Source organism: Mobula birostris, chromosome 2 (genome assembly GCF_030028105.1).
Source record: "Mobula birostris isolate sMobBir1 chromosome 2, sMobBir1.hap1, whole genome shotgun sequence".
Taxonomy (NCBI): Eukaryota; Metazoa; Chordata; class Chondrichthyes; order Myliobatiformes; family Myliobatidae; genus Mobula; species Mobula birostris.
In genome coordinates this window covers 127,615,951-127,641,615 of record NC_092371.1, presented here as the reverse complement: position 1 = coordinate 127,641,615, position 25,665 = coordinate 127,615,951, and the positions used below count along the sequence as shown (strand labels likewise).

The 25,665-nt window shown below is 43.7% G+C and overlaps 2 protein-coding genes across 8 annotated transcripts in view; one reads left to right on the top strand and one right to left on the bottom strand.

The window, feature by feature from the left end:
• Window positions 1-11,273, bottom strand: part of rsph9 (radial spoke head component 9) — a 198,308-nt gene extending 187,035 nt beyond the window's left edge. For both annotated transcript variants that reach the window (XM_072247724.1, XM_072247733.1), the window contains exons 1-2: window positions 11,214-11,273; window positions 10,502-10,622 (exon numbers count right to left, since the gene is read on the bottom strand). The gene's annotated coding sequence lies outside the window, so the exon portion shown is untranslated. The remainder of the gene's footprint in view (window positions 1-10,501; window positions 10,623-11,213) is intronic.
• A 483-nt stretch (window positions 11,274-11,756) lies between these two features.
• Window positions 11,757-25,665, top strand: part of xdh (xanthine dehydrogenase) — a 109,016-nt gene continuing 95,107 nt past the window's right edge. For 5 of the 6 annotated variants that reach the window (XM_072247665.1, XM_072247671.1, XM_072247646.1 and 2 more), the window contains exons 1-6: window positions 12,134-12,236; window positions 14,452-14,531; window positions 20,389-20,446; window positions 22,114-22,210; window positions 23,783-23,891; window positions 25,369-25,495. In XM_072247665.1, the coding sequence (XP_072103766.1) occupies window positions 14,460-14,531; window positions 20,389-20,446; window positions 22,114-22,210; window positions 23,783-23,891; window positions 25,369-25,495 (463 nt within the window). In that variant the 5' untranslated portion in view covers window positions 12,134-12,236; window positions 14,452-14,459. Of the gene's footprint in view, window positions 11,785-12,133; window positions 12,237-14,451; window positions 14,532-20,388; window positions 20,447-22,113; window positions 22,211-23,782; window positions 23,892-25,368; window positions 25,496-25,665 lie in introns of those variants that run through there. The other variant, XM_072247655.1, reaches the window with a different exon arrangement.

Genomic DNA, 25,665 nt, shown 5'->3' with positions numbered 1-25,665 from the left:
AATACAGTGTCCCAGTTACAGGAATGTGCATTACAGACAAACAATAAGTTCCAAGGCTATCATGAGGTAGATTGTGAGATCAAGAGTCTAACTTACTGGATAATAATGGGATAGACACCACCCTTGAGCCTGGTGGCACGTGATTTCAAGCTTTTGTATCTTCTGTCCAACTGGTGAGAGAGAAGAGAGAAGAAACACAAGAGATTCTGCAGATGCTGGAAATCCAGAGTAACACACACAAAATGCTGGAGGAACTCAGCAGGTCAGGCAGCATGTATGGAAATGAACAAATAGTCGACGTTTTGGGATAAGACACTTCTACAGGACTGGAAAGAAACAAGGAAGAAGCCAGAATAAGGGAGTGGGGGAGGGTCAGAGGAGAATGAGTACAAAGTGGCAGGTGATAGGAGGAGCCGTGGAGTGGAGGAGATGAAATAAGAAATTGGCAGATGAAAGCTGGAAAAGGCAAAGGGCTGAAGAATGGGGAATCTGATAGAAGAGAGTGGTCAATGGGAGAAAAGGAAGGGCATCAGGGGAATGTGATTCTCATTCGAGAAGAAGAGAAGGTTAAGTGGGGAGCCAGAATGGGGAATGGAAAATGGAAAGGGGTGGGGAGAAATTGGAGAAGGTGAAGAAATCAATGTTCAGGTTAGAGGCTACCCAGAGGGAATATGAGGTGTTGCTCTTCAAACCTGAAAGTGCCTTCATTGTGGCAGTAGAGGATATCATGAACCGACATGTTGGATTAGAAATGAAGAATGGAATTAAATGGTTGGCCATTGGGAAATCCTGCCTGTTGCGGATGGAGCAAAGGGGCTCAGTAGGGGGGGTTCCCCGATCTACATTGGAAGTCTCTGACGTAGAAGAGGACACACTGGGAGCACGGGAAACAGTAGATGATCCCAATAGACTCAGTTGAAGTGTTGCCTCACCTGGAAGGACTGCTTGGGCCCTGAATAGTGGTGAGGGAAGAGGTGAATAGGCAAGACTATATCTAGAATGGATGGGGTCCTGGATTATGTTGGCTGCTTTGTTGAGCCAGTGAGATGTGTAGACAGATTCCACAGAGGGGAAGTTGGTTTCCTTGATGAACTGAGCTGTGGTCTCAGGTACAACAATTTCCATACCATGCCATGCACCATCTGTATAGTATGTTTTCTATGGCACATCTGTAAAAATTAGTGGGATTCAACAGTGACATGTTCTCTTTCCTTAGCCTCCTAAGGAAATCGAAGTGCTGGTGTTTTTTCTTGTCCTCGCATCAATGTGATTGGACCAATACAAGCTGGTGATGTGGTGGTCATCGTAATGATGTTAGCACCAGTGATCCAGGTTCCTTTCTGCTCCTGTCTGTAAAGGGTTTTTACATCCCCTCCTATTTCCTTCCACTTTCCAAAGACATGATCATTAGTAAGTTAACTGGTCACATGATGTCATTGGACGGTATGGGCTCATTGGTCTAGAAGGGCCTTCTACTGTGCTGTATCTCTAAAGAACAGCGATACATGAGATGTTTTTGCCAAAAATACTTGAAGTTCCCAGCCCTCTCCACCTCAGCATCATTGATTGTGTGCACCCCTGCCCCACTTCCCACCAACTTCCTGAACTCTGCAAGTAGCTTCAAGCCTGTCCATGTGTACAGATCATTGGCTGGATTAACGTGGAAACAGAGGGTTAGCATTAGTTAAGGGCAAACTGAAAGGAATTGCAATTATATTGTGTCAAACACCTTCATGAATGAAGGAGTACTTTAGGAACGGCAGTCATTGTTACAATGTGCCAAACGACAACAGCCTAGTTTTGCACAGCAGGAACCTACAAACAGCAATGAAACAAGTGATCAGGTTGTTCTGTTCTTTGGTGTTGATTGAAGAATCAGTGTTGACCAGAGAACGCCTTCCTCAATTAGCTCAGTGGGACATTGTAATCTGTGCAGTGAGTGTTGACAAGATGCCCTGTTTAACTTCATGGATGGGAGGTGGAATATGTTTGGGGAAGACTTCAGCAGCTGTCATCCCTCAGTAACTTCCCCTAGTGAATTATTCCTGTTCCTGCCCAACTATCTGGATTTAATGCAGTGAGGTAGCTAAACTGGATCAGGGGCACACACCATTTACTGAAAGAACCAGAGATGAGCTAAGAATGTTTTTATGCAGAGCGTATGAGGACTTCAAACAAAATAGGCTTAATAATAACCTTCAAAAGTGAATTGAAATCATTGGTTGAAGGGTAAGATGGTGTTGGGCTTGTAGGGCAGGAGTTCCCAATCTATACCATTAGGCAAGGGATCCGTGGACTCTGGGTTGGGAACCCCTGTAATAGGGAATGATTGTGGAGAGTGGAGATAATTAGCTGGCACATAGTGAATACAATTACTCAACCACAGAAAGAACCTTTCCTGTCATTGATGTTGGAGAAGGTGGACTTGCTTATGTGCTGTAATATATGGAGCACAGTTGATCTCTGTGGTTCACTTCATTTTCCTTCACAACACTGAAAACCTTCTCTCCCCTTTCCTCAGAATCCTTAAGTTCAACAGGATTCACAGAAAAAAAAGAGAAGAGTAGCTGGGCACCAACTTCTCTCTGTGTGATTGGATTATTGAGCGATAAATAACCAACATTATCACCACATAACCTATGTTAGTACAAATGAATGTTTCACCCATCATTGATGTCTAACAAATGTATAAGAACATAAGACGTTTCAGAGAGCTGTGGCTTCTGCTTAACTCATCACTGACACATCCCATACTGATAACAGCATCAGTATTATCTTCAGGAGGTGCTGCCTCAACAAGCCAACATCCATCTTGAAAGGTTCCACTATCCAGAACATGCTATCTTCCCATAGCAACCGTCGGGCTGGAGGTACAGAAGCATAAAGTCCTACATCACAACGTTCAAGAACTGCTATTTCCCTTCAACTATTTGTTTCTTGAAACATAAAGCCATGAGATGTGGGAGCAGCATTAGACTATTTGGCCCATCGAGTCTGCTCTGTCATTCAAAATTGGCAGATTTTATTTTATTGAGATACAATGTGTAATAGGCCATTGATGTTCAATGGAGAGTGGTCGAAATGTACCTTCCTGAAGCCCTCAATCATCCCTTTGATCTTGTCCATGTTGAGACTCAGGCTGCTGTTCCCACACCATTAGACAAGCGTCTCCACCTCCTGTCTGTATGCCGACTCATCACCGTGGCTGTTTAGGCCAACCACTGTTGACCTCATTGGCAAACTTGATGCAGTTTGAGCTGAATCTGGCCATGCAGTCGTAAGCCAGCAGTGTGAATAGCACCAGGCTGAGCACACAACCATATAACCATATAACAATTACAGCACGGAAACAGGCCATCTCGGCCCTTCTAGTCTGTGCCGAATTCTTACTTTCACCTAGTCCCTGGGGGACAGCAGTGCTCAGCGTGATGAGCTTGAGATGTCGCTGCCAACTTGGACTGATTGGGGTCTTTCCACCAAGAAGTCCAAGATCCAGTTACAGGGGGAGAGGGGTCTTGAGTCCCGATGAAGACAGTCTACCCAACAGCCTCTGAAGAATGATCATGTTTAAAAAAGAACATTGAGCTGAAGTGGCTGAACAACATCCTGGCATATTATGTCAATGATTTGGACTACGGTATGAATGTCAATGACTTGGACTATGGGATTAATAGATTTGTGGCTAATTTTGCCGATGATATAAACATAGATGGAGGAGCAGGTAGTGTTGAGAAAACAGAGAGCCTGCAGAGAGACTGAGAAATTGTTTGGGAATGGGCAAAGAAGTGGCAAATGAAATACAATGTTGCAAAGTATATGGCCATGCACTTTGGTGGAAGAAATAAACGGGCAGACTATTATTTAGATGGGGAGAGAATTCAAAATGCAGAGATGCAAAGGGACTTGGGAGTCCTTGTGCAGGATACCCTAAAGATTAACCTCCAGGTTGGGTCGGTGGTGAAGAAGGCAAATGCAATGTTGGCATTAATTTCTAGAGGTATAGAATATAAGAACAGGGATGTGATGTTGAGGCTCTATGGTGTTCGTCCATCGTCGACGTTGATGAGGACATCGACACCATTATGATGGTGTCGAGACTAGCGCGTGATTTGGATTCAAGTGAGGGAGAGTTGTGCAGTGTCTGCCTCACACTCTCTTCCTAATTCCCATCTGGATCCAGTGGCAAGACAGAGTTGAGACAGCTGGAGATGGGACTAGGCGCAGTAGATGACCAGGACGTCTTCTGTGTCTAGTCCTGCTGTACACATTCTTAGTCGTTGACGTATGCTCGTCGACGTATCCTTCCACCATCCAACCAGGGATAGGGTTCCTCTTGTCCTCACCTACCACCCCGGCAGCCTCTACATCCAGCACATAATTCTCTATAACTTCTGCCATCTCCAACGGGATCCCACCACCAAGCTCATCTTTCCCTCGCACCCCACTTTCTGCTTTCTGCAGGGATTGCTCCCTTGTCTATTTGTCCCTCCCCACTGATTCGCTCTTGGCACTTATCCTTGGAAGCGGAACAAGTGCTACATTTGCCCCTACACCTCCTCCCTCACTACCATCCAGGGCCCCAAACAATCCTTCCAGGTGAGGTGACACTTCACTTGTGAGTCTCTTGGGGTCATCTACTGCATCCAGTGCTCCCAGTGTGGCCACCTGTGTATCAGTGAGACATGACGTAGATTGGGAGACTGCTTCACCGAGCACCTATGGTCTGTCTGCCAGAAAAAGCGGGGTCTCCCAGTGGCCACCCATTTTAATTCCACTTCCCATTCCCATTCTGCTTCTCTACTGTCGCAACGAGGCCCTGCTTAGGTTGGAGAAGCAGCACCTTATATTCTGTCTGGGTAGCCTCCAACCTGATGGCATGAACATTGATATCCCAAACTTCTGGTAGTGCCCCTCCTCTCCCCCGCACCATTGCCCATCCCCTTTTCCCTCTATCACTTTATCTCCTTGCTTGTATTCTCCGGTGCTCCTCCATGCCCTTCTCCTATCCCTTCTCTAGCCCTGTGTCTCTCTCACCAATCAACTTCCCAGCACTTTACCCCATCCCTCCCCCTCCCGGTTTCACCAATCTCCCTGTGTTTCTTCCTCCCCTCCTCACCTTCTAACTCTGGCTCCTCATCTTTTTTTTTAATCCAGTCTGCCAAAGGGTCTCGGCCTGAAACATCAGCTGTACTGTTTTCCATAGATGCTGCTTGACCTCTCCAAATGTTCATGACAGGCAGGATTTATGAACATTTGTAGAGGCAGAGCATGATTAGGACTAGACAGCATGGCTTTGTCAAGAAGCCATCATGGACACGTGGATGAGCTTGAAGCGTGGATCAGTACATGTTGTGGCCATTACAGAGACTTGGATGGCTCAGAGGCAGGAATGGTTACTCAGAGTTCCAGGCTTTCGATGTTTCAGAAAGGACAGGGAGGAAAGCAAAAGAGATGGGGGCGTATTGCTGATCAGAGATAGTGCCACAGCTGCAGTAAAGGAGGAAGACATGGAGGGATTGACTACTGAGTCTCTGTGGGTGGAAGTTAGAAACAGGAAGGGGTCAATAACTCTACTGGGTGTTTTTTATAGACCATCCAATAGTAACAGAGACATTGAGGAACAGATATGGAGACAGATTCTGGAAAGGTGTAACAATAACAGGGTTGTCTTGGTGGGAGATTTTAATTTCCCAACTATTGATTGACATCTCCCTAGAGCAAGGGGTTTAGATGGGGTGGGGTTTGTTAGGTGTGTTAAGGAAGGTTTCCTGACACAATATGTAGATAAGCCTACAAGAGGAGAGGCTGTACATGATCTGGTATTGGGAAATGAACCTGGTAAGATGTCAGGTCTCTCAGTGGGAGAGCATTTTGGAGATAGTGATCACAATTCTATCTTCTTTGCCATAGCATTGGAGAGGGAAAGGAACAAACAAATTAGGAAAGCATTTATTTGGGGTAAGGGGAAATATGAAGCTATCAGGCAGGAACTTGGAAGCATAAATTGGGAACAGATGTTCTCAGGGAAATGTACGGCATAAATGTGGCAAATGTTTAGGGGATATTTGCGTGGTGTTCTGCATAGGTATGTTCCAAAGAGACAGGGAAAGGATGATAGAGTACGCGAACCATGGTGTACAAATGCTGTTGAAATTCTAGTCAAGAAGAAAAGAAAAGCTTATGAAAGGTTTGGAAAACTAGGTAATAATAGAGATCTAGAAGATTAAAGTGGCATGCAGAAGTTTGGGCAGCCCAGTCAAAATTTCTGTTACTATGAATGGCTGAGTAAGTAAAAGATGAACTGATTTCCAAAAGGCATAAAGTTAAAGATGACACATTTCTTTAATATTTTAAGCAACAAAACTTTTTAATTTCATCTTTTACAGTTTCAAAATAACAGAAAAGGAAAAGGGCCCGAAGCAAAAGTTTGGTCCCACTGTAACCTCTGACAGCCCTCCACACTATCCACAACACCTCCAACCTTTGTGTCATCAGCAAGCTTACTAACCCATCCCTCCACTTCCTCATCCAGGTCATTTATAAAAATCATGAAGAGTAAGGGTCCCAGAACAGATCCCTGAGGCACACCACTGGTCATCGACCTTCACGCAGAATATGACCCGTCTACAACCACTCTTTGCCTTCTGTGGACAAATCAGTTCTGGATCCACAAAGCAACGTCCTCTTGGATCCCATGCCTCCTTACTTTCTCAATAAGCCTTGCATGGGGTAGCTTATCAAATGCCTCGCTGAAATCCATATACAGTACACTGCATCTACTGCTCTTCCTTCATCAATGTGTTTAGTTACATCCTCAAAAAATCCAATCAGGCTCGTAAGGCACGACCTGCCCCTGGCAAAGCCATGCTGACTATTCCTAATCATATTATACCTCTTCAAATGTTCATAAATCCTGCCTCTCAGGATCTTCTCCATCAACTTACCAACCACTGAAGTAAGACTCACTGGTCTATAATTTCCTGGGCTATCTCTACTCCCTTTCTTGAATAAGGTAACAACACCTGCAACCCTCCAATCCTCTGGAACCTCTCCCATCCCCATTGATGATGCAAAGATCATCGCCAGAGGCTCAGCAATCTCCTCCCTCGCCTCCCACAGTTGCCTGGGGTACATTTTATCCAGTCCCGGTGACTTATCCAACTTGATGCTTTCCCAAAGCTCCAGCACATCCTCTTTCTTAATATCTACATGCTCAAGCTTTTCAGTCTGCTGCAAGTCATCACTACAATCACCAAGATCCTTTTCCATATTGAATACTGAAGTAAACTATTCATTAAGTACCCCTGCTATTTCCTCCGGTTCCATACACACTTTTCCACTGTCACACTTGATTGGTCCTATTCTCTCATACCTTATCCTCTTGCTCTTCACATACTTGTAGAATGCCTTGGAGTTTTCTTTAATCCTACTCACCAAGGCTTTCTCATGGCCCTTCTGGCTCTCCTAATTTCATTCTTAAGCTTCTTCCTGCTAGCCTTATACAGTGGCATGCAAAAGTTTGGGCACCCCTGGTCAAAATTTCTGTTACTGTGAATAGCTAAGTGAGTAAAAGATGAACTGATTTCCAAAAGGCATAAGGTTAAAGATAACACATTTCTTTAATATTTTAAGCAAGAAAACTTTTTTATTCCATCTTTTACAGTTTCAAAATAACAAAAAAGGAAAAGGGCCTAAAGGAAAAGTTTGGGCACCCTGCATGGCAGTACTTAGTAACACCCCTTTTGGCAAGTATCACAGCTTGTAAATGCTTTTTGTAGCCAGCTAAGAGTCTTCCAATTACTGTTTGGGGGATTTTCGCCCAATCAGCTTTGCAAAAGGCTTCCAGTTCTGTGACATTCTTGGGCCGTCTTGCATGCACTGCTCTTTTGAGGTCTATCCACAGATTCTCGATAATGTTTAGGTCAGGGGACTGTGAGGGCCATGACAAAACCTTCAGCTTGTGCCTCTTGAGGTAGTTCATTGTGGATTTTGAGGTGTGTTTTGGATCATTATCCTGTTGTAGAAGCCATCCTCTTTTCATCTTCGGCTTTTTTACAGACAATGTGATGTTTGCTTCCAGGATTTGCTGGTACTTAACTGAATTCATTCTTCCCTCTACCGGTAAATGTTCCCCGTGCCACTGGCTGCAACACAAGCCCAAAGCATGATCGATCCACCCCCGTGCTTAAAAGTTGGAGAGGTGTTCTTTTCATGAAATTCTGCACCCTTTTTTCTCCGAACATACCTTTGCTCATTGCGGCCAAAAAGTTCTATTTTAACTTCATCATTTCACAGGACTTGTTTCCAAAATGCATCAGGCTTGTTTAGATGTTCCTTTGTAAATTTCTGACACTGAATTTTGGCCGCAATAAGCAAAGGTATGTTTGGAGAAAAAAGGGTGCAGAATTTCATGAAAAGAACACCTCTCCAACTGTTAAGCACGGGGGTGGATCAATCATGTTTTGGGCTTAGCTGGCTGCAAAAAGCATTTACAAGCTGTGATACTTGCTAAAGGGCAAGTATTTCTTTTGTAATTTCCTTTGTAAACTCCTTCCTGTTAGCCTTATAATCTTCTAGATCCCTAACATTACCTAACTCTCTAAACCTTTTGTTAGCTTTTGTTTTCTTCTTGACTAGATTTATTACAGCCTTTGTACACCACAGTTCTTGTACCCTACCATAACTTCCCTGTCTCACTGGAAGGTACCTATGCAGAACTCCACACAAATATTCCCTGAACATTTGCCACATTTCTTCCATACCTTTCCCTGAGAACATCTGATCCCAATTTAAGCTTCCAATTTCCTGCCTGATAGCCTCATAACTCCCCTTACTCCAATTATACGCTTTTCTAACTTGACTGCTCCTATCTCTCTCCAATACTGTTGTAAAGGAGATAGAATTATGATCACTATCTCCAAAATGCTCTCGCATTGTGAGATCTGACACCTGACTAGGTCCATTTCCCTATACCAGATCAAGTACAGTCTCTCCTCTTGTAGGCTTATCTACACATTGTGTCAAGAAACCTTCCTGAACACACCTAAAAAACTCCACCCCATCTAAACCCCTTGCTCTAGGGAGATGCCAATCGATATTTGGGAAATTAAAATCTCCCATCACGACAACTCTGTTATTATTACACCTTTCCAGGATCTGTTTCCCTGTTTGCTCCTCGATATCCCTGTTACTATTGGGCGGCCTATAAAAAACACCAGTAAAGTTATTGACCCCTTCCTGTTCCTAACCTCCACCCACAGAGACTCCACAGGCAATCTCTCCATGACGTCCACCTTTTCTGCAGCTGTGACACTATCTCTGATCAACAGTGCCACGCCCCCACCTCTTTTGCCTCCCTCCCTGTCCTTTCTGAAACACCTAAAACCTGGCACGTGACGTAACCATTCCATCCATCTGAGCGCGTCCTTTCTCTATCACCTGTCTATTCTCCCTCACACACTGTCTCCAAACTTTCTCTTTTTGTGAGCCAACTGCCTCTTCCGCAGTCTCTTTAGTTCGGTTCCCACCCCCCAACAATTCTAGTTTAAACTCTCCCCAGTAGCCTTAGCAAACCTCCCTGCCAGGATATTGGTCCCCCTGAGATTCAAGTGCAACTCGTCCTTTTTGTACAGGTCACACCTGCCCCAAAAGAGGTCCCAGTGATCCAGAAATCTGAATCTCTGCCCCCTGCTCCAATCCCTCAGCCAAGCATTTATCCTCCGCCTCATTCTATTCTTATACTCACTGTCGCGTGGCACAGACAGTAACCCCAATTACTACCTTTGCAGTCCTGCTTCTCAACTTCTTTCCTAACTCCCTGTAGTCTTTTTTAAGGAACTCTTCCCTTTTCCTACCTATGTCATTGGTACCAATATGTACCACGACCTCTGGCTGTCCTCCCTCCTACTGCAGGATATCATGGACGCGATCTGAAACATCCTGGACCCTGGCACCTGAAAGGCAAACTATCATCCGAATTTCTTTCCTGCATCCACAGAATCACCTGTCTGACCCCCTAACTATAGAGTCCCCTATTACTGCTGCCATCCTCTTCCTTTCCCTACCCTTCTGAGCCACAGGGCCAGACTCTGTGACAGAGGCACGGCCACTGTTGCTTCCCCCAGGTAGGCTGTTCCCCCTCCCCCCAACAGTACTCAAACAGGAGTACTTATTGTCAAGGGGTACAGCCACAGGGGTACTCTCTAGTACCTGACTCTTTCCCTTCCCTCTCTTGTCTGTCTCCCGTGGCCCCACTGTGACCACCTGCCTATAACTCCTCTCTATCACCTCCTCGCTCTCCCTGACCAGACTAAGGTCATCAAACTGCAACTCCAGTTCCCTAACATGGTCCTTTAGGAGCTGCAGTTCGACATACCAGGTGCAGTTTTGGCCATCTCAGAGGCTGGGAGACTCTAGGACCTCCCACATCTGACACCGATCACAGAAAACTGGCCTCACACACAAACTACTTCCTTTCCCCAATTAACACAGGTAGACCTACCTCGCCTCATTGACGTCACGCGTCTGCGCAGTCTCGCCTCTCTTTTACCCTGAGTTGTAAAATTGCCTTCGCTCCGGAAATCCTTAGCCGTTCACCCGCAGCCTCTTTGCTCCGTGGCTACCTGTGAGCAAGCGAATCACAAGGTTATATAATTGGTACATTCTTTGATAATAAAGGTACGTTTGTACTTGATTCTTGAACCTTGAATCTAATAACAACATTTATAGAAATGCATGGATAGGAAAAGTTTAAAGAAATATGGGCCAAACGGGACTGACTGACTGAAGGGACTGAAATGGATCAGCTCATGATAAAATGGCGGAGCAGACTCGATGGGCCGAATGGCCTACTTCTGCTCCTTTGTCTTATGGTCTTATGGACTTAAGTGGCAACTTGGTTGACGCGGACAAGTTTGTTGAAAAACCTGGTTGCATGCTGTATTATTTTTTGACTCTGTGATTCAGGTTGATGACCTGGCACCAGAAGTTATTCAGCAGGTTCTCTGTTTAGAACTGACAGGGAAAGTACGCTTCGTGGGAAAGCATCTCACTGCCAAGATAAAAACATCTGTTATTTTAGACTTAAAGCAGCAGCTTAATTTTCAATATGAAAGAATTGAATGTTACAAAAATGCAGCAGGTCATTACGCAGCATCTGTGTAAAATAAAGGAACTGATTCATTAAAACTGACTGTCAGTCCAAGATTATTTACCCACAGGTAGCGATTGACCTTCTGATTATTTTCTGTCTCTTTCAGTTTTTCAACATCTACAGTATCATGCTTTGATTTTTGACAGCATTAGAGTTGCACTTTGGGAAATTGTGCAGTCATAATCTGTATCAAGGTCTGATCACTAAATTTATTTTCAAACCATAGTTGCTTATTCCCCAAAGCTGTTTTTTCACAATCATCTCTCCTGTAATAAAACTAAACTTTAACCAGTGAAGAGATGATTCAGGTGAATTTTGGCTGGCACCTGACGTCTGTGTGAGGGAGAAGCCTTGCCTTCCAGTAATTATAGATTAAATAGTACGGACGGAGTAAATGAGATGTTGTGGAGTGTCAATGACTGAGATGCCATCAGGTCTCAAGGCAAAACTTCCAATAAATTTCTGTTAATGATTGAAAGTTAAAACTCCAAAGGGTATTTTAAAAAAAAACAAATGATTGTTTTCTGAGAGCCATCTGATCCCTGCGTGCAACAGCAAGCTCAATACATTCTTACTTTGGCCGGTTAGTTAGGGAACAGGTAGTACTGCATCAGAGAAGACAAGCAACAGTGGTGAGTCAGGACCAAGCAACAGGTTTGAAGATACTGCAGAGAAAAGGGATCTGATGTCGTGTTTCATGGGTAGCTGAATGAATGGTGTCACTATAGTGCACACATGTTAGTCTGCTGCATTACCGTTCAGTACATGACATCAGCGTGGATGATGGGCCCTGAGCTCCTGTATTTTCGGTAGTTATTGATCTTATAGTACTGATAATGGAACATGAAATCAAGGAGTGCCATTGACTGAGCTGCCATTGGTCCAAAACCAAAACTTAACCTTCACTTTTCCTGTTAATAATTGAAATATAAAACTCCAAAGGGCATTTTGATGTGAACAGTCAAAACACAAGAGTTTGTTTCCTGATACTCATCGCCCTCTTACATTTGCCAGTTAGTTAGGGAACGGGTGACATTGCATCAGAGAAGGCAAGCAACAGCGGTGAATCGGGACCAAACCACAGGTTAGAAGACACAAGGGAAAGAGACGAGAAATTGCATTTTATGGGTGAAACTGGGAAACTACGCAGCTTCGAGTTTGAGGGGTCGGTGTTGTGGTACAGCAGGCATTGCAGGCGTGTACGATCCAGACCTCAGGTGCTGTCTGAGCATAGTTTGTAATGTTTACCCTGTGGCCATTAAGGGCTTCCTCTGACATGCCCAAGCTGTGCTGACTGGTAGGTTGTATGGTTACTGTAAATTCTCCCTGGTGTTGTGAGTGTAAGAGGTCAGGGAAAGGGTGGGTTGTGTTAATGGAAGCGGGAGAGAGAGAGAGCATGGGGCTACAGAGAATTCTGAGGGGGAATGGTGTCAACAGAGTTGTTCTAGGAGATAGCACAGAATCAATGCACCAAAAGACCCCCTTCAATGTCATGGGAAAAATATATGAGAACTCCTGCATTCTGTCTCGGAAAACCCTACCCATCCACCCCTCTTAAGGCAGAGTTGGTCTTTTTCTCCCAAGGTGGAAGTGACCCATACTGAAGGGCACAGGTTTAAGGTGCGAGGGAGAAAGTTTAATGGAGACCCGTGGTGTAAATCAACCTGATTCCCAATGAATCACCAACGTGGCAGTTAACTGGGTATTCCAGTTCACGGAACTGGCTTGGGTTGGGATTAGCTTTGGCCTCGGCCTTCTCTTGGAATCTAACAATATGTACAATCATTGGTAGGATTGTGTGCTGAGTCTGTGAATGTAAATGGTAAGCAACTATTTATTTATTTATTGATTTGGTTATTTAAATTCATCTTTATTTGGGACTTGGGTATAATTGATGTCACCGGCAAGGCCAACATTTATCGCCCATCCCTAACTGGCCTTGAGAAGCCATCTTGAACTACTGCAGTCCTTCCGGTGAAGGTGCACCCTCAGTGTTTTTGAGGAGGGAGTCACAGGATTTAAACCCGTGACAAAGAAGGAACAGTGATATATTTCCATTTCAGGGTGGTGTGGTAACTTGGAGGGGAACCTGCAGGTGGTGGTGTTCCTTTGCACCTTCTTCCCTTGTCCTTACCGGTGACAGAAGCCGTACATTTGAGAGGTGCCGTTGGAGTAAGTGTGTGTATTTTGTAGAGTGAACTCTGCAGTAATGGTGGTCTGGTTGAAGAGGTTCACCTAATTCTAATTAATAATCAGACTCTCCACAATTGACATCAGAGATAGATATTCACATCTTATTTCCGCAGTTCAGCTCTTTACACTAAGGCTGGGTTGAGTTCTAAGCTTTGTGGCTCAAAACACAGGCTGGATATGTGCTATTTGCCTATGACTGTCTTGATGAGACCTTCCATTACATTGCTGATAACTGAGAGTGGACTGATTCTGGGGTGATTAGCCCAGAAATTGTCCTTGATTTGATCTCCAATTTCATTCCTATCTTTTGATTTCCTTAATGACTGTGTGCACTGTGTGGAGTGAAGTTTACTACATCAGAGTTCACTGCATTGTTTGCCCTCTTTAAAGGTTGTTTATTTACAAGTTCTATCCTTATTACTTCCTCTACTGAACAGCAGATTGGAGAAGAATCTGCAGAGGCCACAACAGAAAAACCGAGGGTGGAGCCAATGAAATGTTCACCTCGGCTGTGAGCATTGAATGACAAACAGGCTTGAGGGATTCTACAATCTACTCCTGCCCCTATGGACATCCACAAGGGTTATTCTATGGTTCCAAGTAATGGACAATGGAGAAAGGGTACTGCTTTAGAGCCCCACTGAGATGGGGTTTGTCAGAGCCATTGTATGTGCGATGGAAACAACTCAATTTTCTAATGTGAAATTTCACCAGGGCAGGCATATGAAGAATGAGCCAATGTCTGTCCTGAAAACTATCCATTATAAACAAAACAAACAATTCTAGTTTGTAATAATAGGAGCAGATTCTTCCATGTGTCAATAGCTGATGCTTATTCACTGCGCGTTAATAAATTCTTCGCATGTTCTCGACCCATCAACGCCTGTGTAATTTTGTACATTTTCTGTTTTCAATTAAACATTTTTCTGCTGTTTATTTTCAGTGCCATATTTTCTCAGATCCCAGCCTATTGCTCACGGCTTCCAATTGGAAGCCCTCTCCAGGTTTATATCAAACTCTGGGAGATGAACAAGAGGTGGGAAGGAAGGTGTTTTGTTCCGTTGTTTCCACTGTACCTAATAGCCCTTTGGAATTTCTTTTAACAGCTTGGAAGATGATTCATGGTATGGAGAGCTCCACAGTGTCAGAAAGTGACGAGTTGGTTTTCTTTGTCAATGGATGCAAGGTAGGAGGAATAGGGTCATTGGCCAAGAGCAGTAATTGAGTGAGTTAAGGGTCTACATTAGATCTGACTTCAAGGTATCTCAGTTTTAAAATATTTGCTGTTGGCTTCTAAGCCCCAGCTCTATCATCTCTTCCAGTGTTACAATGATCCAGGGTTGAAACTCAAAATTAATTTAAAAATATATGACTGGGGGATATGGGAGGATTTTCCATACACCCCTGGTTCCTCTCATGAATCTAGAACAAGGAGATCACTGTTTCAAAATAACCACCATGCAGTTAAGAAATATTGAACAGTAAAGCATGGGAAGGATCCTTTGGCCAAGAATATTTGTGCCGACCATGATGGCATTTTAAACTAATCCCACCTGTCTTTAGAGTCATAGAATAGTACAGCCCAGATGCAGGCCCTTCAGCCCAATGAATCCATACTGACCACAGTTCCCACCCAGCTAGTCCGAATTTCCTGTGTGGCCCAAATCCCTTCATGTACCTGTCCAAGTGCTTCACAAATGATACTGTTGAAGCTGTCACAACCACTTCTTCTCGTAGCTCATTCTATATATCTGCAATCCTCTGCAACCATCTACCACCTTCTGCATGAAAAATTTACCCCTCAGATCCTTTTAAATCTTTCCCTGCTCACCCTAAACCTTTCTCCCCAAAATTTGGACTCCACTATCCTGGCGATAAGACTGTTTCCATCCATCTTATCAATGCCGCTCATGATTTTAAACACTTATTCAAATTCAAGTTCCTCATTCAAGTCCAAGTTCAAGTTTGTCATTCAACAGTACACATGTGCACAGCTAAACGAGACAGTGTTTCTCCAGGGCCAAGGTGCAAAACACAGCACATGCAGTCACATGCAGCACGTAGAGCTACGATAGCACATGCATTTACAAAAATAATGTTAGCTCAAGTCTCTGAGAGGCATGGCCTGAAGATTGGTCATGTGTGGGTTGTAGTCCTGGAGCCACATTTTTGTAAGAACCAGTGTGCAGCAGTCCCTTATCTTGCGCTGGTTCTGCAAATCATCTTGTCTTGCATCGGGTCGGCCCCAGGAAATCCGGCTTGTCTTCCCAGGAGCAAACACCTGAGAGCAGAGTACTGTTGGGAGGGGCCAGTCTCCAACCCAGCATAGATTCCAGTGTGCCCGCTGCACCTCTGTTCTCTCCCACACAGCCTCTGGCACCTTCCCCCCAGGTGGCCAAAACAGGCAAAGCCATGGCATGAGGGCCTGGTCAGCACAACAACGCCATGCAGCTTCCCCATTGTCACCTCGCCACTGAACCAATGAACTGGATGTGCAGTGTTCTATATTACCAATGTCTGTTTACAAGAAGAACTTTGCAGACACACAATTACACCATTTGTTGGACTTGGAGAGGCCTCTGCAACCAAGCATGCCACCATCTTACTGAAAGGGTCTCATATGTTCCAAGGAACGAAATCCCAGCCTGGCCACCACCTCCCTATAACTCAGGCCCTCTAGTCTGGCAATATCTTCGGAAATCTTTTCTGCATTCTTTCTACTTTAGCCATGCCTTTCCTGTAAGAGGTTGACAAAAACTGTACACAGAACTCAAAGTATGATCTCAGTAATAACCTATACAACTGCAAAATCATGTTCCAACTCCTATATTCACTGTTCTACTGATGAAGATCAGCATATTAAACAACCTGCACTGGTATGAATTTCCAAAATGAACTCACTCAATATCTCTACTGAAATCCTTTTGCTGTGCCTCAACCACCTCCCTTGCTGATCAAGATTCGCCCAGTAATCTATGAAAACCTTCCTCACTATTGACAACATCTTGTCCATGGTCCATATTTCTCCATTCCCTGTCTGTTCATATGCTTGCCTTTTAAAAGTTGCTGTCATAGTGGCTTCAACCACTTCCCATGGCAACATGTTTCAGGCACCTACTGGATTCTGTGTTTTTTTAAAAAAATGCCTCACAATTAGAACATTGGAAATACAGTGCCTATAAAAAGTATTCATCCACCCCCCCCCCAAGGAAATTTTCATGTTTCATTGTTTTACAACATTAAATCACAGTGGACTTAGTTTGGCTTTTTTTGACTGGTCAACAGGAAAAGACTCTTATGTGGCAAAGTGAAAACAGATCTCTGCAAAGTGATCTAAATTAATTACAAATTAATTGATTGCATAAGTATTCATTCCCTTTAATATGACACACGAATCATCACTGGTGCAGCCAATTGGTTTTACAAGTCACATAATTAGTTAAATGGAGATCACTTGATTGATTAGTAAAAATACACCTGTATCTGGAAGGTCCAATGACTGGTGAGTCAGTATCCTGGCAAAAACTACACCGTAAAGACAAAGGACTACTTCAAGCAACTCCATGAAAAGGGTATTGAAAAGGACAGGTCAGGAGATGGATACAAGAAAATTTCCAAGTCACTGAATATCCCTTAGAGTATAGTTAAGTCAAATATCAAGAAATGGAAAGAATATAGTACAGCTGTAAATTTGCCTAGTGCAGGCCTTCCTCAAAAACTGTGTAAGGAGTGGACTCGTGAGAGGTCACCAAGAGACCTATGACAACTCTGGAGGAGTTACAAGCTTCAGTGGCTGAGATGGGAGAGACTGTGCATACAACAACTGTTACGCAGGTGTTTCACCAGTTGCAGCTTTATGGGAGAGTGGCAAAGAGAAAGATACTGTTGAAGAAAACTCTATGAAATCATGGCTAGAGATTGCCAGAAGGCATATGGGAGACTCTGATGTCAGCTGGAAGAAGTTTCTATGGTCTGATAAATGTAAAATTGAGCTTTTTGGCCATCAGACTAAATGCAATGTTTGGCATAAGTCAAACGTCACACATCATCAAAAGCCCACCATCCCTACTGTGAAGCATGGTGATAGCTGCATCATGCTGTGGGGATGCTCCACTGCAGCAGGCCTTGGAGGGTAAAATGAATGCAGCCAAATACAGGGGATCTCTGGAGGGAAAACCTGATGTTGTCTGTATGAGAACTGTGACTTGGGAGAAGGTTTGTTTACTGGCAAGACAATGATTCCAAGCATAAAGCCAAAGCTACAAAGGAATAGCTTAAACAACAAAGTTAATGCCCTGGAGTGGCCAAGTCAGAGTCCAGACCTTAATCCAATTGAGAATTTGTGGCTGGACTTGAAAAAGGCTGTTCACTCACTATCCCCATGCAATCTCACAGAGCTTGAGCAGTTTTGTAAAGAAGAATAAGGAAAAATTGCAGTGTACAGATGTACAAAGATGATAGAGACATTTCCAAACAGACTCAGGGTCTTAATTGCTGCCAAAGGTGATTCTACAAATACTGACCTGATGGGGATGAATACTTATGCCATCAATTATTTTGTGTTTTGTATTTGTAATTAATTTAGTTCACTTTGTAGAGATCTGTTTTCACTTTGACATGAAAGTGTCTTTTTCTATTGAACAGCGCCAAAAAAAGCTAAATTAAATCCACTGTGATTCAGTGTTGTAAAATAATGAAATATGAAAATTTCCAGAGGGGGTGAATACTTTTTATAGGCACTGTAGATCACCACAGTGCAGTACAGGCCATTCGCCCCATAATGCTGTGCTGACCTTTCAACCTCCTTTAAATTTTTTTTACCCACTCATCTTTAATGTACTCAATTATATGACATTCTCATTCTCACCCCTTCATGTGAGTTTTCTTTAACAGTGGCTTCATTAGTACTATCAAATTTGTCAATTTTCCCAACCGAAGCCATTGCTTCAAATTCAGAGGGTATTTCCCCTCTGAAATGCCCCAGTAAAACCCTTCCATTGTGGCTTTTGTTGGATTTTGGCTTGACAGTCTATGTTGCCATTAAGATCTTTTTTTGTTATACTCAAAGTCCCTTTATTCTCGGGTTGTCAACATAAGTTTAAACACCTCAATTTTTTCCTATAGCATTTGACATGAGTGGTAAAACACTCCAAGCCTTTGATAAGATTCTTATCAGGAATATGTGCTCTCTGAGCAAAGGATCAGAAGCTGAACACAGTTGATTAGTTTGAAAATGTGTCCTAATGAAGGAAAATTAGTCAGAAAAGCAGAACACAGCAGGTGCTTGGAAATCTGAAATGATAGTAGAGGGCAACAGAATTTTTCAGGGCAGCAACCATCTATGGAAAGAGAAACTTCAAGTTCCTGGGTAACAAGATCTCTGAGGATCTAACCCGGTCCCAACATATTGATGCAGTTATAAAGAAGGTAAGGCAATGGCTATACTTTATTAGGAATTTGATGCGATTTGGCATGTCAACAAATACACTCAAAAACTTCTATAGTTATACCATGGAGAGCATTCTGACAGGCTCCATCACTGTTTGGTATGAGGGGGCTACTGCACAGGACCGATAGAAGCTGCAGACGGTTGTAAACCTAGTCAGCTCCATCTTGGGCACTAGCCTACAAAGTACCCAGGACATCTTTAGGGAGCAGTGTCTCAAAAAGGCAGCGTCCATTATTAAAGACCTCCAGCACCCAGGGCATGCCCTTTACTCACTGTTACCATCAGGTAGGAGATACAGAAGCCTGAAGGCACACACTCAGCGATTCAGGAATAGCTTCTTCTCCACCATCCGATTCCTAAATGGACATTGAATCTTTGGACACTACCTCACCTTTTTTTTAATATACAGTATTTCTGTTTTTGCACATCTTTAATCTATTGAATATACATAACCGATTTACTTGTTTATTTATTATTTTTTTTCTCTCTGCTAGATTATGTATTGCATTGAACTGCTGCTGCTAATTTAACAAATTTCACGCCACATGCTGGTGATAATAAATCTGATTCTGATTCTGGATTAATATTTCAGCTCAATCAGAATGTCCATCAGTTCTGGTGAAAGTTTACTGAATTGAAAAGTTAACTTCTCCTCTTTCCACAGATGCTGCCTGACCCGCTGGGTATTTTGAGCATCCTCTGGTTTGGTATGGGTAAGGTGGGAGGTTTGATAAAAGAAGTGAAAAGATTTGGCCCTTGATAGGGATGAAAGTGCAGGTTTTCCAAAAGATTAAAATGAGAAACATGCAGGCAGCTATCAAGTTTGTCAGGTCGGGGTTGATTACGGTGTTAAGGGCAGTCAGGCCATGATGGAATTTGAACTCTTGGATGAGTCTTTAGACCTGTTGCCTTACATTGTAGTGAGCCAAATGCTAGCCAACACTGGTAAATACACTCCGATGTGTGTTAGCCCAAAGGCAGCTTTGATCTGGGTGGCCTCATTTCATGGATTGCCGGCCATTTCACATGACAATTGAGATCGAGCTGTGCGAATGGAGTCACGAGCAAACATGGGACAATAGATTCTTCCCCTAAAGGCAATTACTAAACTGAAAAGAGTTTGCATGCTCTAGATGCCCTTTATACAGTGATGCAGCCCATGTAGTGGGGATGTCCCACACCATGGGCTGGGAGTTGTAGGACAATAGGAACCATGATGGCATAAGCCAGTATGTCCAAGCTAGCTTCCCCTGAACATTGAGTGTGGAGATGGGAGAAAAATACATAAGTGGAGTGGGAGCTAAAGTCACCAGAAAAGCATCCTTGTTTAGGTGAATCCCATCTGCACGTTTGCTTTGTTTGAAGCCAATGGAACTGAAAGAAGGGCGCTGATTATAACTGTGTTGTTGAGGAATTAACTTCTCTCCCTGGAGTTCCAGCTTGTCTGCCATGTGGTACTGTGACCATCTTACACTGATGCTGTGCAATTCTTCAGCTGCTGGAAAATTAAAAGAGCAGTGGACAACCTCATTAAGGTTTACTAGTTGCTAGGGTGTGCTAACTCTTTCTTCTGTTCTTGTTTGATTGTCCACAGGTTGTGGAGAGAAATGTGGATCCTGAACTGAACTTGTTAACCTTCCTGAGGAGGAAATGTATCCTTCCTTTGTGCAATTGGTGGTACATGTGACTTACAAACATGGAGGGTGAGAGGGAAGTGTGCTAGCAGATCCTTCCAAAAGACCACGCTCAACGTCAGATAAAAAATTGGGATCCCTACCCTTACTAAGCTCTTCCAAGGAAATTGATATGCTGTTGTTAAATAGGGGGTGGAGTAAAGGGGCCAACCAAAATAGATAGTTCCTCGACACAATCTGCAATACAGAAGTACAACTGGTTTCTTCCATTGTGTCGTCCAACTAGTGTAGCCTGTAGTTAAAGGGTCAGTGACCTTGCACCAAGCTGTGGCTTGGAATACTTTAAAGACCACCACAAGTAATCGGGAATAACCATTTAATAGCACCTCAGTGATACATGAAGCTTTAGAGAGGGAGCATTTCAACACCAGCTTGAGACCTGTCTAACAGTGGCTAAGATTAAATCAGGGGCGGCTGGGCAGCACGGTGCAGCGTGGCTCAAAGGGCCGGAAAGGCCTATTCCGCACTGTATCTCAAAAATAAAAATTACCATTTTGATATTTCCATATTTGCCACAGAAATTATTCACTCTTAAATGAATGCCATAACCTGTCTGACAAATCCTGAATGCATTTAGGTTGTATTTCTGTGTTAACATGTCACAGCCTTTTACAAGAATTCAAACTAATACCCTGCACGATTGACAAAATTCACAGCAGATAATAAAGATGATAACATATTTCTGGAAATGAATCCTTTCAATTTTACTAATGTAATGAGAATTATTTCTGTCTCAATCTCAAATCGTAATGAACAGAGTCAGCTGTTAGGCACACAGTCTGTTTTATGGCTAATTGAATTTCATAATGGCTGGTGTTGAGTTTGGGACTTGGCTAAATTCTTCTAGAAAAGTACTATGTAGATCAAGCGAACGGCACACACCATAAAATCTATATGAGCCAACACTGCAAATTCTGTCAGTGGCAAATATCTGTAAACCCACTCACTGCACCCACTCGTCCATGATAAACTCCAAGACTGACCCCACTATTTCCCTGCATCCACCACCATGGAACCAAATGGTTCCTCTATAAGCTCAATCACTGGACCCACTGGTCCTCTACAAACCACCAGTGGACCAACTGGTTGCCTGTGTAAATGCTATCACTGAACCTATTTGTTCCCTATAAACTTCATCACTGACCCCACTGATTTCTGTATAAACTCAATCACTGTACCCACTGGTTCCCTGTAAATTCCATCACTGAACCCATCGGTTTCTCTCCAACTACATCATTAAACCCAAACAGAAAAACTGGAAGAACTCTGCCAGTTAACAGCATCTGTGGAAAGAGGAATTAGTTCACATTGCCCTGTAACTCCAATTGCTAGCTGAATTGGTTTCTGTGTATGCTTTTTGCTAAACTCTTTTGATGGTCACTTTTTGCTTTAAATTGATATATGTTGGCCTGACCAGGCTAGATGTCATTCATTTCATATTCTTCATTCCCTGGGCAGTTTCTGACTGGCTCTTCTCCAGGTGCACATCCTTTGGTTGTCCTCCGATACCCATCCAATAATTTTACCTGCAACAGCCTATGGAATCTGTTCGGATGCGTTTTGAGTGGTCTGTGTCAATCAGTTACATTTCTGTTGACCACAGCTTTCCTTAATGTAACTGTCAGTGGGGCTGACTGGAACCAAGCTCGGCTGTGGGGAAGGAGGATGTGGCTCCTGCACAGTGATGATCTCCAAGTACAACACTCTCCAGGGGAAGATCATGTATCCTTTCACCAACCAGTATATGACACAAGAAAGCCTGATTGATTTCCTTCTCGGCATTCATATTCAATGGAACTTGTTAAACATTGCAAAAGCAAAAAGATTCTGCAAAGTGTTTGCAATCCATTGGGCATCCTCATTTCCCCCAACCATAACTCCTACACCCAGACCAGACACCAATAATATCAAGGTGTTCCACGTGTGAGCAGTCTTTGCCTTTTTCTAGGAGATATATGATTACACCTTTACAGACTTTGAAGTGAATGGGGAAGAGGTACCAGGATGCTGCCCGGATCTGATGGCATGTGGTGTGAGGAGAAACTGGACAAATTGGGTTGTTTTCTCTGGAGAGGCAAAGGCTCCATGAATCCTTCACATTACATATGGTCTTTTCGAGGTTAGCAAGAAACCTCTAAACAAAATACAGAGAATGAATAAAAATGTCCAGTTGAAGAAATATAAACATTTCTGGTCCAAATTACTGAGCATAAATACTAACTTCTGAGTTATAACCAATAAATGCAAATTGGGATAGGATCAGAGAATTGGATATGCAACAGGTGCAGGGTTGGGAGAAATGGGTTTCAGTTCTTGGCAAACTGGCAGGAGTGTTGGGAAAAGAGAGATTGGAGACACAAAAGACTGCAGTTTAGACTTACAGTTATAAATTATATAGTGTGAATACAGGTCACTTGGGCCAAATCATTCATGTCAATCAAAATGCTCAGCTAAACTAGTCCCATTTGCCCATGTTTGGCCCATATCTCTAAAGAGTTCCTGTTTGGTTGAGAGAAATATATTCCATATGTCTTTCAAATCTCATTGTTGTTCCTCCCTCAGGAACTTTCCCAGGCAGCTCGTTCCAGCTGCTGGGATCTGGAGCAAAAAAATCAAGCTTCTGGAGGAACTCAGTGGGTCAGTCAGCAATCGTGGAGGGAAAGGAATGGCTGACACTTTGTGTTGAGACACTGCATCGAGTGAGAGTGTAGAGGGAGGTCAGCCAGAGGGAGAGATGTGAGGCAGGGGCCGGGAGGTTATTGGTGGACGTGGGTGGAGTTGGGAGACGTGTGGGGAAGGATGCAGCATGGAGTTCGGAGACAGAGGCTGGGAATGATAGGTGGAAACAGACAAGGAAATGAGGAACTGGGTGAGGGAGAGGAAGGGAAAGATAGAGACACAAACTGGAAGGTGATAAGGGGAGGCAGATGATGTTTGTATACTGGACCCTGATAAGTTAAAAAGGTGATAAATGAGTGAGAGGGACTGAGAGAGAGTGTGAGAGGGACTGTGAGTGAGAGAGAATGTGAGAGACTGTGACCTAAACCTCAGGCTGGTCTCTACCTTTCAGAGTTTAACCAAAGCAGGTTAATGACATCAGTGATTGGATTTATCATTAGTTAGTTAATATTTTTGTGATCCACTTGGCTAAAGTGAGCCCATTCCACATATGCCCTGTAACCCACTTCCCCAGCATCTCTTTCCACTCTCTATCTGGGCCATTTTGGTCCTAGTCTTCCCAATCAGTCAGGACACCACCAGACATTCTGTGCCACCTTGACAGCATCTCCGCAGACACATGGCTGTGAATGCCTGTCTTGCACCCCTTTGCTCCCTTCACTGGACTGCTGTGACCACGGTGGAGGGGATCGGGAGCACCAGTACGAGGCTTCATCCAGTCCAGGTGAGCTGCACCCCTGGCATTAGTACCATGTCTCCCTTCTACATGCAGAAGGCAGGGTCAGTGGTGCCAGCTGTAAACTGAAGGGCATGATGTGGCACTGTGATGATACGTGGTGGGATTCCGTAAGGAAAGCAGGGACCAAGAGACGTGGGGACAGACGTGTTCAGACCTTTGAGGTGCCGGGTCATTTATGCAAACGTCTAGGACTTGGGTCTTGTAAGCCAAGACGTAAAGGAGAAAAGCTGGCACCATCAATCCCATCCCTGCTGTTGTCCTGTTTGCCTCAAACTCATTCGTTCGTAAGTGCCTATCCAGTCCGTTTGGAAGGGCCTGGTTGGTTCTCTTTCCACCTTCCATATACACAGAGAGTTTCAGAGCAGAACCAGTCTGTGGATTATTTAAAGAAAAATTGACGTGAAAATTTATCCATTGGTGGAATGCATAAAAGCAGCTTTCAAACTGCAGGCATTTCACCCATTGTTCACCCGAAATGTGGACTCTGATTCTCTCACTACAAATACAGCGAGTCCAGCAGTTTCTACTTTTATTTCTGATTTCCAGTATCTGCAGACTTAGCTTTCTATCTATTTATTTATTTTTTTAATCTATCTATTTTGAAGAATTTCTTTTAACTGGTTTCTCCCCAGGCTGATGAATTTTTGCTGGAATCCAAGTGGGTGTTGGCAGTATGTTCAGTCCACACTTCATGCACCAGAACTGCTTTGCTACACACTTGCCTTGTAACTTTAGGTCTCAGTCCAGAGAGTCTTGAACCATTTGCTCATGGGAACAACTTCCCATCTGCCTACTCTGACTGAACCAGTCATCATCCTCAGATGTCACATGATGTGGTGTGTTTGCAGCTGACCAGAGACGATCCATAACTGTGCCTGTTTTCTGTGGAATTGTTTAAGTACTGTATATTAGCTCCAGTAACTGATACGTAGGTCGCCAAGTCATACAGCATGAAAACAGATTCTTTGGTCCATCAAACACCCTATTTTACTAATACATTAATCCCTTATTTTTTTACTTAACCCACATTCTTATCAATTCCCTCAAGATTTCCCACTTACTTCCCCATAAGGAACAATTTCCGGTGGCAAATTAAACATCCTTGGGACAAAACTGGAGTCCGTGCAGGGGACAGCAGCCGTGGTCAGCATTGAACCTGCATCACTGGAATTGCTGTGAGGTAGTGGCTCTTACCACTGCACCACTGTGGCACGCTGGAGTTTATGGTACTGTGATGGGATTGCTGTTACCTAGATCTCTTAGTAAAACCCTAGGGATAATATAATTCCCTTTAAATGTTATGGAACCATTATCTCTTGCTAATACAGAATTCAAAGCATTTAGAGCATCTCTTCCATGCTTCACACGGTGGCCCGGTTTTGTTCTTTACTGCATTGTAATGAGAGTTTCCATGTCTGATCAAACTTCCCGCACTAAATCTCTGTTTTTGTTTCAACCTCAGGAGCGTATTGCAAAGGCCCACGGCTCCCAGTGTGGATTCTGCACCCCGGGAATTGTCATGTCTGTATACACTTTATTGCGGAACAACCTGAACCCCACAATGGAGGAAATCGAAGACACCCTCCAAGGTAGGGCCTGCTCGTTTGAGGCTCAGTTCCTGTCCCTTGTCCAGTTTGCAACCTGATGGAGTAAGGGAACAGATTAAAGGGCAGTAAGGTGGTGCAGCAGTTAGTTCGACTGCCTCACAGTTCCAAGGGTGCAGATTACACCTCGACTTTCTGTGCTCTTTTTATGAGCT